This window comes from Mauremys reevesii, linkage group 5 (genome assembly GCF_016161935.1).
Source record: "Mauremys reevesii isolate NIE-2019 linkage group 5, ASM1616193v1, whole genome shotgun sequence".
Lineage (NCBI taxonomy): Eukaryota > Metazoa > Chordata > Testudines > Geoemydidae > Mauremys > Mauremys reevesii.
This window is the reverse complement of record NC_052627.1, coordinates 44976642-44991676: the sequence shown is the minus strand read 5'-3', so window position 1 is coordinate 44991676 and position 15035 is coordinate 44976642. Positions and strand designations below refer to the sequence as shown.

General features: G+C 42.6%; 1 protein-coding gene across 5 annotated transcripts in view; it reads right to left on the bottom strand.

Annotated features, from left to right (window-relative positions):
* The window catches only part of LARP1B (La ribonucleoprotein 1B), a 116563-nt gene that overhangs the window by 74535 nt on the left and 26993 nt on the right, over positions 1–15035 (bottom strand). For all 5 annotated transcript variants that reach the window (XM_039540143.1, XM_039540144.1, XM_039540147.1 and 2 more), the window contains exons 2-3: positions 12224–12285; positions 3441–3500 (exon numbers count right to left, since the gene is read on the bottom strand). In XM_039540143.1, the coding sequence (XP_039396077.1) occupies positions 3441–3500; positions 12224–12285 (122 nt within the window). The remainder of the gene's footprint in view (positions 1–3440; positions 3501–12223; positions 12286–15035) is intronic.

Sequence of the window (15035 nt, the reverse complement as noted above, 5' to 3'; positions counted from 1 at the left end):
TCAAGGTTACAAAGAACAATGGGCACCAACTCTCATTCTTCCATTCCATTTAATCAGAATTTAAAAACAGATTAAAAAGGGTACCAGAAGGTGGTTGACAATAACTGTCTATATATTTTACTTACAGAATTCAGGTTAAGGAATTTACAAGTAACTGTTTTCCATTGAATACTGCCTGTATACTGCAGATCACTTCTGGGAGATTCAGTAACAACAACTCTCAAAGAAGGAAAATTGTGTAGTATTTTAAATAAATATTGGAAGACTTTTCTTTAATTGGGCATCATATTAACAATCAAAATTATGTCTTGCAAACATACAATCAAAGATTTTTCAGAAATGTTGCGATGACTGCTTTGGATCTGTTAGAATACACTTTAGGTATCGCAACGTAACAGATTTGAATGCAAAGCTTAACCCTTTAGGCAGCCTTTTAGCAAAGATAGTCTCCCCCTGAATTTATTACCATAAGCCATAGGTAATGTAGGAAATTTGCATATAAGTAACAGTCCTACATTTGCTGCAGCTAAATGCAATTTTAACATCTTGCACTATGCAACCTAGCCTCATCTGGTAATGTGCAGGATCTTAGAAAAATACTGTAAGGCAGACATTCATACAGAAGTCAGAAGCCACCAAGTTAGCAATTTGGAATGTACCTTACTTTTATGGAATACTATTTACGGCACCTCAGCAATCACGACTGGCATCTTACAGACTCTTTTGGTTGATGTTATAACCCCTAAATACCTCAAGGAGCAGCAACTACAACCAGGTAAATGGTAAAGATCCTTGATGCTGTAAAGCATGTGAAGGAATCTGTTTTGGTAGTGGTCTACACATAGAGAGAGACTTAAGTACTTTCAGTGGACCAGATGGAAAGACATACAGAAATAGACTTCTTTTAGACAGAGCCCCAAATCAATCACACTGGCTTAAAAAGGGATTAAAGTCATACAGAATTTAAACCTCTGTGTACCTGTTCAATTTCTTAGCTCCAGTATAGGATAGTTCCCTAGTTTCTCTTTCCCCCATAGAAACTAGGGAATGAGAGAGGAACTCTTTCCAAATATTCTGGGAAACTTCTATTGTTCTCAGTCATGGAAGGGAAGTTACTTCATATTGCATTTTCTCACAAGAGGAATGCCTGAAAAGGTATGGGAATGGCAAAGCAGCTTGCAATAGACTCAAATAGAACTAACACTGAATAATCTCTAGATTTCCAGCTATTGGAAGACTATACAAACTCAGACACCCTGACTTTTACTTCACATATGAAGTATCAAAGAGGGCATGGATGAGCCCATTTCTGACCCTCCTTACTGATGGCTTATGTCTATTTTCAACTACCCAGGAAGGCACTCTGACAAAGGGAGGAACTTATCCCAAAGCAGATCGTTTTACCTCACCAGCAGCACCCACAAATTTGCAACTTTATGGTGCAAAGCTGCTGCTGAGCACATCTTATGACACAGTTAAGTTTATCATCTTTGTCTCCTTGTCGAAGAGTGTAGAAAGTGGCTCTCTTCATATCCTTGACCCCTCAGTGACTGCTGAGAGTGCCATGGTGTTACATGGGTATATAAATGCTCAAAATCCAATTAAGGAGCCCGATACAATCTATCCACCAACTTGTATATAGGTGGCATAGGTAACAAGGGTGGTATGCACCTCTTAGAGCTGTTGTTTCAGGCTCTCTGCAGACCCACATGGGCATCGATTGTCACTGGTTTACATCCTGTTCAGGTTTTCTCTGCAATCATAAAGGCTAACAACAATTCTTAAAAAAAAAAAAAAGGAAGTTGAGATCCTGAAGCACAATTTAGTAGGAAGAACGGAATTCTGTGGCAGACTCTCAGAATACACATTATACACTTCCATTGTTTTGAACTGAATCTCAGAGAACACCCAGATTAGTGGTGCTGCTTCATCTTACACTCCTTTTATGCCCTGATATCACAGACCCAAATCCTAGAGTAGTTTCTTTAATATTTGCATAAGTTTCAATGTTGATGTCATCAGTGCAGTCACTGGTGCCAATGAACTTGGCTGGATCTGGCCCAAAAAGAACATTGACAGTAGAGGATGACAGTTCCACGCAAAATGCCTTCAGTAGACTCAGGTTCCTGGCAGAATTGAAGAGCAAAGCTTGAATAGATTTTGGTCTGTGAATATCCCTAAAAGACACACTTAAGGTGGTTCCTTTGGCTCATATCAGACATTGTACCATCATAGGAAACAAACTATCACTTGAACCTCAAAACCCTTTGGTTGGTTCCAGCATCAAGAAAATCATGATGGGGCAGAATGGAGCCAAAGACTGAAACAGCACTTGAAGTCACAAAACTAGTATGAAGCCTATCTAAATCCAACAATATATTATTTTATTATGAATGACAAAGAACAGTCATTGGGCCAGGGAAAGAGAGAACACGATTCTATAGCCTGCTCTCTGGGGCACTCACCTAGGATGTTCAAGTGCCTGCTCCAATGACTAATTATTTATAAAGTGTAACAGCTTCAACAGAAGAGATTGAGAGAGGTCTGTCCCAGAATACCCCCTTGCCCAGCAGTTAGGGCACTCTCCTGTGATATGGAAGACCCAAATTCAAATCTCTTCTCCACATCAAGCAGACTGGGGGATTGAAGCTGTGTCATCCACATCCCAGGTAAGTGCTCTAGCCATTTAGCCACCCAAAAAATTGTTTCAGGCCAAAGGAAATGTTTTGTTTAACCCAAAACAGATCTTTTCAATTCACCAAAAGTTGTCACAATATTTTCATTTGGTTTGACCTGAAATTAAAGTTGTTTTTTCTTTTGTACTGCCGGTGAACTGAAATAAGAGTTATTAGCCCAGCTCAACACATCAATATCATGGTGACAGGCACAGTAAGAATTTGAATGTAACAGAAAAGTTTTCCAGGGATTCAGTGTTCACTCCTGAAGAAGATGAAGGAAGCAGGATGGAGTCAGGGCCATGGCTGCTTATAGAACCTTGCACTAAGCATTTAGATCCATGAGGAAGCATGTACAAAGCCCCAAAGGTTACAGTGTTGCAAATGATTCATTGTCCATGCACACACATCTCAAAAAGGAAGATCCACACTGACACTTCTTAAAGGTGAATTAAAATGTAAAATTATGGGATAAATCTTGTACACTTCCATGTATAGGAGGGTCCTGAAATCAGCAGAACTGGTGTTGTTCCACCTCAGTGGGATGGAGAGGGGATAGACATGTATCACCTGAATCATAAAGTGTACTTAGTGAACTCTGACTCATATTGCAAAATCCTTTTCAGTTTTTCTGCTGAAACCCTAAAATACCTAACCAGATTCACCATATAATGAGCTTGCAACAGAGGGGTACACAAGCTTTGTAGGTTTATAAAAAATATAATTCAGACTATATATAAAAGTATACAAACATAGTATACTCACTTCATTGTTTGCTATTTCACTTGGTGTCGGCCAATTTGTGATATCATTGAAGTCACTAGCCTGTAAAGTAACAAAATGTATGTTTACCAGAACAGCATTTCAGAATGAGGGGATGAGGTCTGGTACACTTAACAGTGGTGGTCAGAGATGGACTATGTTTCATAGCAGTAATCACAATAAATCACTTCTCATTTGATATGTGAGAACTGTAACAGACACCAGGTACAACATTACTTTAACCAACAAAAAAACAACAACAGTGTGCAATCCAGTCAGTTACTCAGAGTGGTTGCCTCCAACACAAAGTTCTACACAACAGTACACTAAGATTTAAAATAAAACAATGTTAAAAAGGGGATCCTAATGACAAACTTCTTTAGCTTGCTGTTACTGTAATTGCCAGCCTAACTCCTTGATGGACAGAGTTCCATTTAATGGATAAAGCCATAAAAAGCACTCCCAGCAGCTAATTAAAAACCCCATGTGTCACACAGTTACAATATGCTACTGGACAGGTGTATTTCATTTGGATAAAAATCTTTTAGATGAAAGCAACTAGGCTGCTAAATGTAATAATATATTAACTCTTTTTCCCCTCTTTAAATCTCTGATAATCTCCCCTCTGCCCACAGATCTCTTCACAGCTACGTTAATAGTCCTAAGAAAAAGTGTTAAAAAAGGTTACTCACCTCATAACTAGTTGTCTTTGAATTGTGTTGCATATGTCCATTTCACTGTGCTGGTGAGTTTTCCCATGCTCCAACTGTAGAGCTGCAATGCATGCTCCCTGGTTTCCCTCATGTTCTGAACAGAGAGTATGAAGGATGGAGCCTTCCTACCAGAAGGTTAGATGGAGGACTCCAACGCACTGAGGAAGGAGGGTGGGTTTTGGAACGGACATATGCAACACATCTCAAAAAAGCAACAGCTACAAAAAGATGAGTAACCATTTTGTCTTTTGAATGATTGTATATGTCCATTCCACTGCAGATGCCCCCAAGCGATTTTCAGTGGAGGTGGGGCTAGGTGTCTCATCTGAAGACAGAATATAGGACTGTTTTCCCCACATTCTCATCTTCCCTCGATGGCACAGTAATAACATAATCTAGCAAATATGTTAACAGAGGACCACGTTGCTGCTGTACAAATGTTGACAATGGGGGCGTTTTCCACAAATGTAGTAGAGGAGGAAATGCACCCTATATGCAATGTGCTGACTTTTCATGAGGTGTACTACCTTTAACAGAATAGCACATAGCAATGCAGCTGGTAATCCATCTCAAGAGCCATTGTGTCGTAACTGTTCTACAGAGGACCCAAAGAGCTGGGAAGAAACCAAAGTGCTTTGTTCTACCCAGGTAAAAGGGTAGGGCTTGGCATATACCCGAAGTGTACAGCTTTTAGTTTTGTGAGCATGTGGATTCAGAAAAAGGACCGGTAAGTATATTGACTAATGAAGTGGAAATCAGATACTACTTTGGAAAGAAACTTAGGGTTTCACAGATTCCAAGGCCAGCATGTTGATAAATGCAAAGCAATGCACATTGGAAAACATAATCCCAACTCTACATATAAAATGATGGGCTCTAAATTACCTGTTACCACTCAAGAAAGATCTTGGAGTCATTGTGAATAGTTCTTTGAAAACATCCACTCAATGTGCAGCAGCAGTCAAAAAAGCGAACAGAACGTTGGGCATTATTAAGAAAGGGATAGATAAGACGACAGAAAATATCATATTGTCTCTATATAAATCCATGGCATGCCCACATCTTGAATATTGCATGCAGATGTGGCCGCCCCATCCCAAAGAAGGTATATTGGAACTGGAAAAGGTTCAGAAAAGGGCAACAAAAATGATTAGAGGTATGGAACGGCTTCCGTATGAGGAGAGATTAATAAAACTGGGACTTTTCAGCTTGGAAATGAGAGAACTCAGGAGGGATATGAGAGGTCTATAAAATCATGACTGGTGTAGAGAAAATAAATAAGGACTTGCTATTTACTACTTCTTCTAACAGAAGAACTTGGGGTCACCAAATGAAAATAGGCAGCAGGTTTAAAAGAAACAAAAGAAAGTATTTTTTCACACAATGCACAGTCAACTTGTGGAACTCTTTGCCAGAGGATGTTGTGAAGGCCAAGGCTATAACAGGGTTCAAAAAAGAACTAGATAAATTCATGGAGGCTACGTCCATTAATGGCTATTAGCCAGGATGGGCAGGGATGGTGTCCGTAGCTTCTGTTTGCCAGAATCTGGGAATGACCGACAGAGAATGGATCACTTGATGATTACCTGTTCTGCTCATTCCCTTCGGGGGCCCTGGCATTGGCTACAGTTGGAAGACAGGATACTGGGCTAGATGGACCTTTGGTCTGACCCAGTATGGCCATTCTTATGCTCTTAGAAGAGAACCTTGTGATCATCTAGTCTGACCTCCTGTATAACACAGGCCAAACCCTATACTTCACCTTGTCCCTGTAGACTATATTACATGAAGAATCTGTTACCAGGGCATGTAGCTCCCCCACTCTCCCCACAAAGGTGATGGCTAGCAAAAAGGCCATCTTCACCAAGAGGCGTAACATTGAGCAAGAGGCTAAGGGCTTGAAAAGAGGATCCGTAAGACCTGACAGAACTAGATTCATATCTGAAGGTGAATCTGAATCCTGAATAGGTGGGAAACAGTCTATCTAGTCCATTTAGGAACATGGTTATCCTAGGATTAGCGAAAACAGTCCTTTCAGCAATATACAGGTGAAATGCTGAATTTGCAATCAAATGCACCTTAATGGCATTCAATGTTAGACCTGATTCTTTAAGATGTAAAAGACAGTCCAAAATATTTTGAATTGTAGATTGTGTAGGAGACATTATGGCTAGCTGCTCAGGTAGAGAAGCACTTCCATTTAAAAAAGGAAGGAGCTTTCATGGATGGCTTTCTGCTGCTGAGCAGGACATTCTGGACTGTCACTGAACAGTGCGGCTCCTCTGGTTTTAAGCACCAAGGAACCAAGATGAGAGGTTCACCACATGCAGATTCAGGTGCAATATGTGCATGTAATGCTGGGAGATCAAGTCTTTGCCTAGTGGCAGAAATAAGAGTTCTCTGATGGACAATCTGTGCAGATCCAAGTAGTAGAGTTGCCTCAACCAGTCTGGAGTGTGAAGATTATTCTGCCTCGTTCTTGATTTAGTTTCACTATGTCTTTGGAAAGAGGGGTGCTGGGGTGTATACACACAGCAGGTTTTTGTCCATGAAAGCATCTGAAATGGACTGTGGCCAGCTCAGGAACAGAACTGAGGACATTTCCTGTTCTGCTCAGTTGCAAACAAATTCATCGTAGGAATCCCCACACACGCTCAAATCAACTTTAGAACTGTAGTGTTGAGAGATCATTCATGATCTAGGCTGAACAGTCTGCTCAGGCAGTCTGCCAGGCAATTCTGAACTCCCAGCAGGTATGATGCACTGAGAGTTAAGGAGTTCCTGATACACCATGAGTGTCTCCTGATACAGCTTGTTTGATCTGAAGGTTTAGAATGGGTCTGACATCCCCTTTGGCTTTAGGAAACGATAGTAAAAAACCCTGCCTCCATGCTGAAGAGGCACTTCTTCCTTAGCTCCTGAACACAGTCTCCACTTCTTGCCTTAGCATGGACTTGAGAGAGCTACTGGGTATATCCTGAATCCACCATGTTTAGCACTAATTTCTCTGTGGTGATAGTCTACCACACACTTAGGAAATTCGATAACCTGTTCCCACAGGCAGAGAAAGGGCCAGTAAGATCTGCACTGATAGGTATGCTGTCCTCAACAGAGGAGTCAAACAGGATGCTTTGAGGCCTTTGGCTGCCTTGGCAAAGTGACCAAGGCAGATAGCGGAAGCCTCCTTCTACGCAGCCTGTGTTTGTCCATGGTTTAGTCAAACTGCCTGGAGAGGTAGAACTGTTGTCTCAGCTGAAACTGAGGATAATATTTTGTCTCCTGGGCGCAAAAGGAAAAAGTCTTTAATTGTCAGCTGTATTTCTCAAGGAATCCCTGACGACCATAACTATGAGAAATGGTGCATCGTTAATGCCATCACCATGATCCCTGAAGCTGGGACTGCAGTGTCCAAGGAAGCCCGCAGAGCTGACATACAGACCAGATGACTTCTCACCAAGAGAGACTGGAACTCATCCCCAGAGTCCTTAGGTAACTTTTTTTTAGGAATTTAGACATTGGTCCAAGAGGGCAAGGTTGCTGGAAATAGGACTACTCAAATGGAGAGGGGCAATGCGAAACTAAAACCCCACCACTGAATACACCTCTCTCCTAAAAAGGTCTAGCTTTTTTGCATCCTTTTCCTTCTGGGTAGCCTTAGCTCAACCTTTGCAGTGCCATTCATTCACTCCAGCTACCACCAGTGAGCCCGGTGTAGAGTGCAAAATAAAACTGGTCATACCCATGAGACAGTATCTGGTATTTATTCTCTGTCTTTTACCACATATGAAGGGATTTGTGAGTGACTTAGTAGGCTGCATTATCCCCTCATTTTTAGGAAGGGCTACTGTCACTGCCACAGCTGGGTGTAATATGTCTATAAATGTAGGAGAATTTTCCTCCACCAGTTCTATTTGAACACCAAGGGCTGTAGCTGTCCTTTTCCGTTCTTGGTAAACTCTGAAGTCATCGGTAGCAGAGAAGCAGCTTCTGGTACCAGAGCCTCATTAGATCCCTCTTGAGGCAAGTCCTGCACAGCCAAAGTCGAAGGTAAATCCAAGGGAGGTTGAGGAATGGCCTGTAGTATAGTGTCTGTGGGCTATTCTGTGTCAATAATCGCTGGTCTATTGATACTAGTCAGGGAACCCTCTTCTTTCTCAGAGACCGGCTTCTGTGAGGAAGTGGGGATGACAATCTTGATGCCAGAGAAAGGCCAATGAGGAGACTGATATGGTATGAGAGTCCAATCTGCTCTTGATGAGTGTCTTCTATGAGAGTAGGAATGAGTTCTGGAGGATGAATTGGACTGTCTGTAATGGGAGGCATAGGAACCCACTCTGGATTCCAATGAGAAGTAGGACTACTTTGAAGGTCACATTGGTGCAATTCTGGGAAGAGACAAGTGACCAGGCCTAAGATCTATGGTGAGAATGCAGTACCTGGCTTTCAGTACTGAGCACAGAGGTGGAGCAGGTATCGTAGGCCTAGATGTCATCACAGAAGAAGCTAAAGAAGATGGTACTGGTCCTCAGAAAAAGGATGCCATAACAGACACCAATGCTGGTAAAAGTCTACGCTGCATGCAATAGTACCAGTAAATGGCCTTCACCATGAATAAATGGTGATACAAACACTGAGAGGCACAACAGGTCCTTTGTAATTATGTAGCTTCAGTTTTGTTGACATTAAGATAGACAATTGATCCACAGTAAGCAGAAGTGACAGATCCATTGTAGTCACCAATAAAGTAGCCTGCCTCAATGGCCCCCATATGTGTACGAGAGTCAACAGCTCAGTCCTATGACAGGGACCTGCGAGAAAGTAGGTAACCTTTGGTACCAGAGTGGCTTACTTTAATATGGAGATATACCTATCTCATAGAATTGAAAGGTCATTGAGTCCAGTCCCCTGCCTTCACAGCAGGACCAAGTACCGTCCCTGACAGATTTTTGCCCCAGATCCCTAAATGGCCCTGCAAGGATTAAACTCACAACCCTGGGTTTAGCAGGCCAATGCTCAAACCACTGAGATTCTGCTGTAGAGGAGTCCTGCACCAAGGATATTGAAGTCAAATAAGAATGCTCCAAGCGCATAGGCTTGCTGGAGGATGACTCTGATGAAGGAGATCTCCTTTGGTCAAATGTCAGTTAGCAAGGTTGTAAGAGTACTTGTGAAGGAACAGTCGATTCACTCCCCTGCACCAACCGAGCCGTGTGAAGAATGGCCTCCGTGAAAATATATCTAAGGCACTTCCTTGTTCCTGATTTGTAGCTGCAGAAGATCAGACACCTGTCTCTGGCTACGTCTATACTACCCGCCCAGGTCGGCGGGTAGCGTTCGACTTCTCGGAGTTCGATATATCGCGTCTCATCTCGACACGATATATCGAACTCCGAACGCACTCCTGTCGACTCCAGAACTCCACCACCGCGAACAGCGGTGGCGGAGTCGACGGGGGAGGCGCGGACTTTGATCCCGCGGCGTCTGGACGGGTGAGTAGTTCGAACTAAGGTAGTTCGAGTTCAGCTACGCTATTTGCGTAGCTGAACTTGCGTACCTTAGTTCGACCCCCACCCCAGTGTAGACCAGGCCTCTGATGTGGAACAGTGAGAGTGGGGGTTACTAATGAGCGATTGGTTTTTGACACTGGGAACAAGGCATAAAGCCAGGGGCCTTGGCATAGCCTCCCCCAGTACCAACCAAAGCTTGAAGAAGCTTACTGACCTAGAGCAAATAAATTAAAGAAACAAATGTCCAAATGGATAAAAAAATAACTACTACTAATTAAGAATTATAACTATATACAATCTTTGTGTGTTCACAGAGGAATGAGGGACTGTACCAAAGCACAGTAACATGCTCCAGCCACCAGACAGTTAAAAGGAACAGAAGGAAGGGAGGGGCATGAGAGAAACCAGGGTGCATGCATGGCCATCCCTTCAGGTACTGCCAGGGAGAAAACACTGCACGGTTGCATGAGCCATGCAACATCTACGATGGACAAATGCAATCATTCAAAGAATCTTAGGCTTTCAATTTAAAAAAGCATTTGATGCTAAAACAATAGCTTTTTTGGAAAAACAAGAAATGTTTAGAATATTGACAAATTTTCACTGGAAGCAATCTGTTATTGCTCCTAAGGTCAACATCACCAGACATTATTTTGAAGCTTCAGTATCATTTAATTATAAAAATAAAATATAACTGACCCTAAATAAAATTCAAAGACATTTTTAGTCACAAATATTTTAAAACCATTGGAAAATCTTCTCCAACACTAGATTACATACATAACTGCTGCTTCATGTTTAAAAGTTCAAATTACTTTGTACACTTGGAGTCAGATAAGCCATCTACTCTTAGAAATCAGACATAAGAAATCTGAAATGTTATATACACAATGTAATATACAAATTAATTTTATTCTTATTATAAAATTGGAAAACACAAGAAACCTAAGACAACACTAATCATCAGGCTCCAAAGATTACTCCTGAGGGAATTCCGTGCCAAAAACTTAAAAATTCTGCCCCCCCAAAATAAAAACTCTGCAAAAGTTTTATTTGTCAATAAATAAATGTAGAGGCTCCAGCGTGGCAGTGGGGAGCGAAGGCCACTGGTTGCATGGAGGTGGAAGATCACCCTACAGCACTACCTCCTCCCTGAGACAGGGACTTGGCGGTGAGGCTGCACCCAACCCTGACACAGTGCAAGAGCCAGCACTGCTTCTCTGCACCAGGCACACCAGTGTGAGCAGATGGATTCTACTGGGCTGAGCCTAAGTGTGGAGGGATCCAGGCATAGAGTAAGAGGGTTCTGTGTGGGGCAATCTGGATGTGGGCAGTTTAGCGGGGGATGTGGATGCACAGTCCTCGCTGGGGGTTTGCAGGGGCAATGGGACGCTGCAGTGGGGTCCAGGTGACGGTGGCTGGAGCTCAGCAGAGGGGGCTTGGAGGGGAGGGGGTCTAGGGCTCACCAGGAGGGTCCGGATGTGGGGGACTTAGTGGAGAGGTTCAGGCGCTGGGAGAGTGGGGGTCTAGGTGCAGGGGGCTCAGAGTGGGGGTTCAAAAGGCCTGCTTAACAGGGAGCCCCAGCTGCAACTGCTGTTGAGGGGATGCTACCTACCAGGCTCCCGCTCCCCCTCCTGATTTCCATATCCTCTCCCCATCTCTCCCAACTGTCCCCTTCCACATCCCTCTCTCCTCACTCCCTCATCCCACCCCTTTCCTTCTCCACTGCCTCTCCCCCCCTCGCCCTGCCACACTGTGGGCACTCACTGTTGTACACACAGAAAGAGAGCACAACTGACACTAGGACCCAGGAAGTGGCATCCTGCTGCAGAGTGGAGCAGCACCCTCATACAGCAGGGCAGTTCTGCACGTGCAGAAATTGGGGAAGGCAATGGCAAGTGATACCATGTGCCCCTCCACGCCTTGCCTCTGTTTTGGGGGGGCATTGCCCACCCCCAACTATGTTCATGGGTGTCCCCAGACTCCCCTCCCTGCCTCCGCACTGCTTTCCTTTGCTTTCCACGCATGCACAGGTGCACAAAATTCCCCCAGGAGTAAAAAAAAGACCACCACAGATCAATCTAGCTTTGCTTCTGTGGTTACCAACTCATCAGAATCTTGTGTGTTCATGAGTACTACTGTTTCTGCATACTATCCTCTATATTTGTTTACCAGATAATCCTACTATACCCTTTACAAAAAATCTTTCTTTGCTGCTTCCGATGCTACAGCCTTCAGCTCTTTCTAAATTTTTGATCATGTCCCCTTTTTTGACATCCCCCCCACCCCCACTATCACCTGAATTAACCCATCAGCCAGGGAGATCATAACACATCTTTAGGATGCAACCTTAAACATTTCCCAGCAAACTAAAATTTACTTGAACAATACCAGCTACTTATACAGATAAAAATATTTAGGAAAAAAATATTTCTCTATTGACATTTTACATTTATCATCATATCAACAGTGCAGTTAAAATGTTAGTTCAAATCAATAGACTGTATTATATGGTCTCAATCTAATCAGACCTGAGACTCACAGATTAAACTGCTTTAATACAAACCTTGCTGGGTTTCCTGGTCTTCGGTTTCCCTGCTTTTATAACTTTAGTGGAATTTGGCCGTTCTAAAGGGAAGGAGGAAAAACATTTCCAGGTAAGAAATTACATTTTGATTATGCTTTTATATTAGAAAAACCAAGTGTGGAACAGTATATACAAAAATTTTGCTCCCTAATCCTTAATACAATGCTAAAGCTCTTTTCTGTGGGCCAATACAGCCAAGCAGGTAAGTAGTTCCACTCTAGTCAGTGTATTTTTAAATAATTGAGACTATTCATGTGCTTAAAGTTAAGCACATGTATAAGTGCTGTGCCAGACTGGGAGCTATATAATTTATCGTCATACATATTTACAAGTTTCTATAAATTTCAGGGATTTCAATATTAGGTAAATTATACTATGAAAATAAAATGTTTGACACAATTGTCTGCATCATAAAATATTGGGATCTTAGGCCCATATTTTTAAAGATATTTAGGCATTGCAGCACTCAGCATTGCGATGCCTAATTGATTTATGAGCCTAAATCTCATTTTCAACAGGGATTTCCCCCTTCTGAAAAAAAAAAAAAAGAGATTTAGGCTCTTACATCACTTAAGTGCTACCTTTAAAAGTTTGGACCTAAATCTAAAAAAAGGCTGATTAAAAAATGAGCAAATCTGCAAAACATTTTATGAGAAGCTATAATATTTTAAAGATCAAATTCTTTCATACCTACAATTGTGTAAATGTACGTGATAAAGAACTTATGAATTTGTAATAAATCCCTAGTAATCATTTTTTTCCCCTAATAACTCATACGCTAGTTTTACCAGAGAACATTGCTGGAACATAGAAAATGAGAAGAAAAAAAAAGATACACGCAAACTGCATATTAAACAGAAGTTTGCCCATTTACACAGAAATACCTATTTCAAACACTGATGACTGCAAAAAATATTCTGTGCAGAAAACAACTGTTGCTCATAACCAAGCCACAATCAGTCAGCAAAGTAAATAAAAAAAAGCTGAGAAAAGCAGGAGTGAAACCCATTCAACAATGCTACTTTATATCCAGGCTTGGAAGGATTAGATTTTTGTCAATAAATGTCGATTTCTCCATACACGCATACATGTGTCAAATTTCAGATAAGAAAAGAAAGAAAAATGCTGTTTGAGATTTTATTAGTTTGATTTCAGGCTGTTTACTTTGATCAGATAATTGTAAACCGCATATGTCAAAATATATGATCGTCTGCATAACACGGGTCAAAGTTTCATCCAGTAACACCTATAATGAAGGGAATTATTTCCCCATACTATCCAGGAGAACATCACAAGGTCCAATAATGTGTGGCTGACACACTCTGGGTATGTCTACACTACGAAATTAGGTCGATTTTATAGATGTCAATTTTTAGAAATCGATTTTATACAGATGATTGCATATGTCCACACTTAGCGCATTAAGTCGGAGTGCATTCTCACTACCGTGGCTAGTACTGACTTTTGGAGCAGTGCACTGTGGCAGCTATCCCACAGTTCCCGCAGTCTCCACCGCTCATTGGAATTCTGGGTTCAGTGCCTGATGGGGCAAAAAACATTGTTGCGGGTGGTTTTGGGTATGTCATCAGTTGCCCCTCCCTCCGTGAAAGCAACGGCAGACAGTTGTTTCACACCTTTTTTCCTGGGTTACTCATGCAGATGCCATACCACAGCAACCATGGAGCCTGCTCAGCTCACTGTCACCGCTGCTGTTGTGGGCAAGTCTACTGTGGGGGCTGCTATGATCCAAGTAGCCAATGCAATCATTGACGTTCTGTTATCAAGGGTAGTGACTCTGGGAAATGTTCAGGCCTTTTTAGATTTTAGGTGCATCATATTCCTGTCCTTTGTTGCTGGTGAAGAAGTCTTGCAGCCGTACATTCCAGTCCCGTCAGCGCTGTAACACCCCATAGCACTTCTGTGGTTGAATATGTAACAGCTCCAGAGCTCTTGTTCTTTTGCCTTGGCTGAGGTACCTTGCCCTACCCGGACCTCTAAGCATTCGACACACAAGCACCCGCAGCAGCTAGTATTGTTACACAGCAGCAGCTCCTTGCCTTCGAAGCCGACAGTGCAGTAGGACTGCTAACCGTCATCATCCACTGCTTCCGCTGAAACTCTGCTCTCCTGCTCCCTAGTGACGAGCTCGGGGATCCATTCATGAAGCCTGCTCAGTGGTAAGGAGCAGTTCAACTATGGGCTGAGCAAGTGCAGATGGTGGTACAATGTCTCTTTGGACGTTTAAAAACTCGCTGGCACTGTTGGTCAGACCTCAGCGCAACCAACATTCCCATTGTTATTGCTGCTTGCTGTATGCTCCATATCTGTGAGAGTAAGGGGGAGACATTTATGGTGGGGTGGGAGGTTGAGGCAAATCACCTGGCGTCCGATTTTGAGCAGCCAGACACCAGGGTGATTAAAAGAGCACAGCAAGGTGTGCTGCGCATCAGAGAGGCTTTGAAAACCAGTTTTATAACTGGCCAGACTTCGGTGTGACAGCTGTGTGTGTTTCTCCTTGATGCAAACCCGCCCCCTTTGTTGATTTTAATTCCCTGTAAGCCAACCACCCTCCCCCTTCGAAATAAAGTAACTACTGTTTGAAACCATGCATTCTTTATTAATTTAAAAAAAAGATAACGGACAAGGTAGCCCGGGTGGGGTGGGGGAGGAGGGAAGGACAAGGCCGCATTGCTTATTGTAACCACACTAAAAATCAAACCGTTTGAATGACAGCCTTCTGTTGCTTGGGCCATCCTCTGGAGTGGAGTGGCTGGGTGCCCAGAGCCTCCCG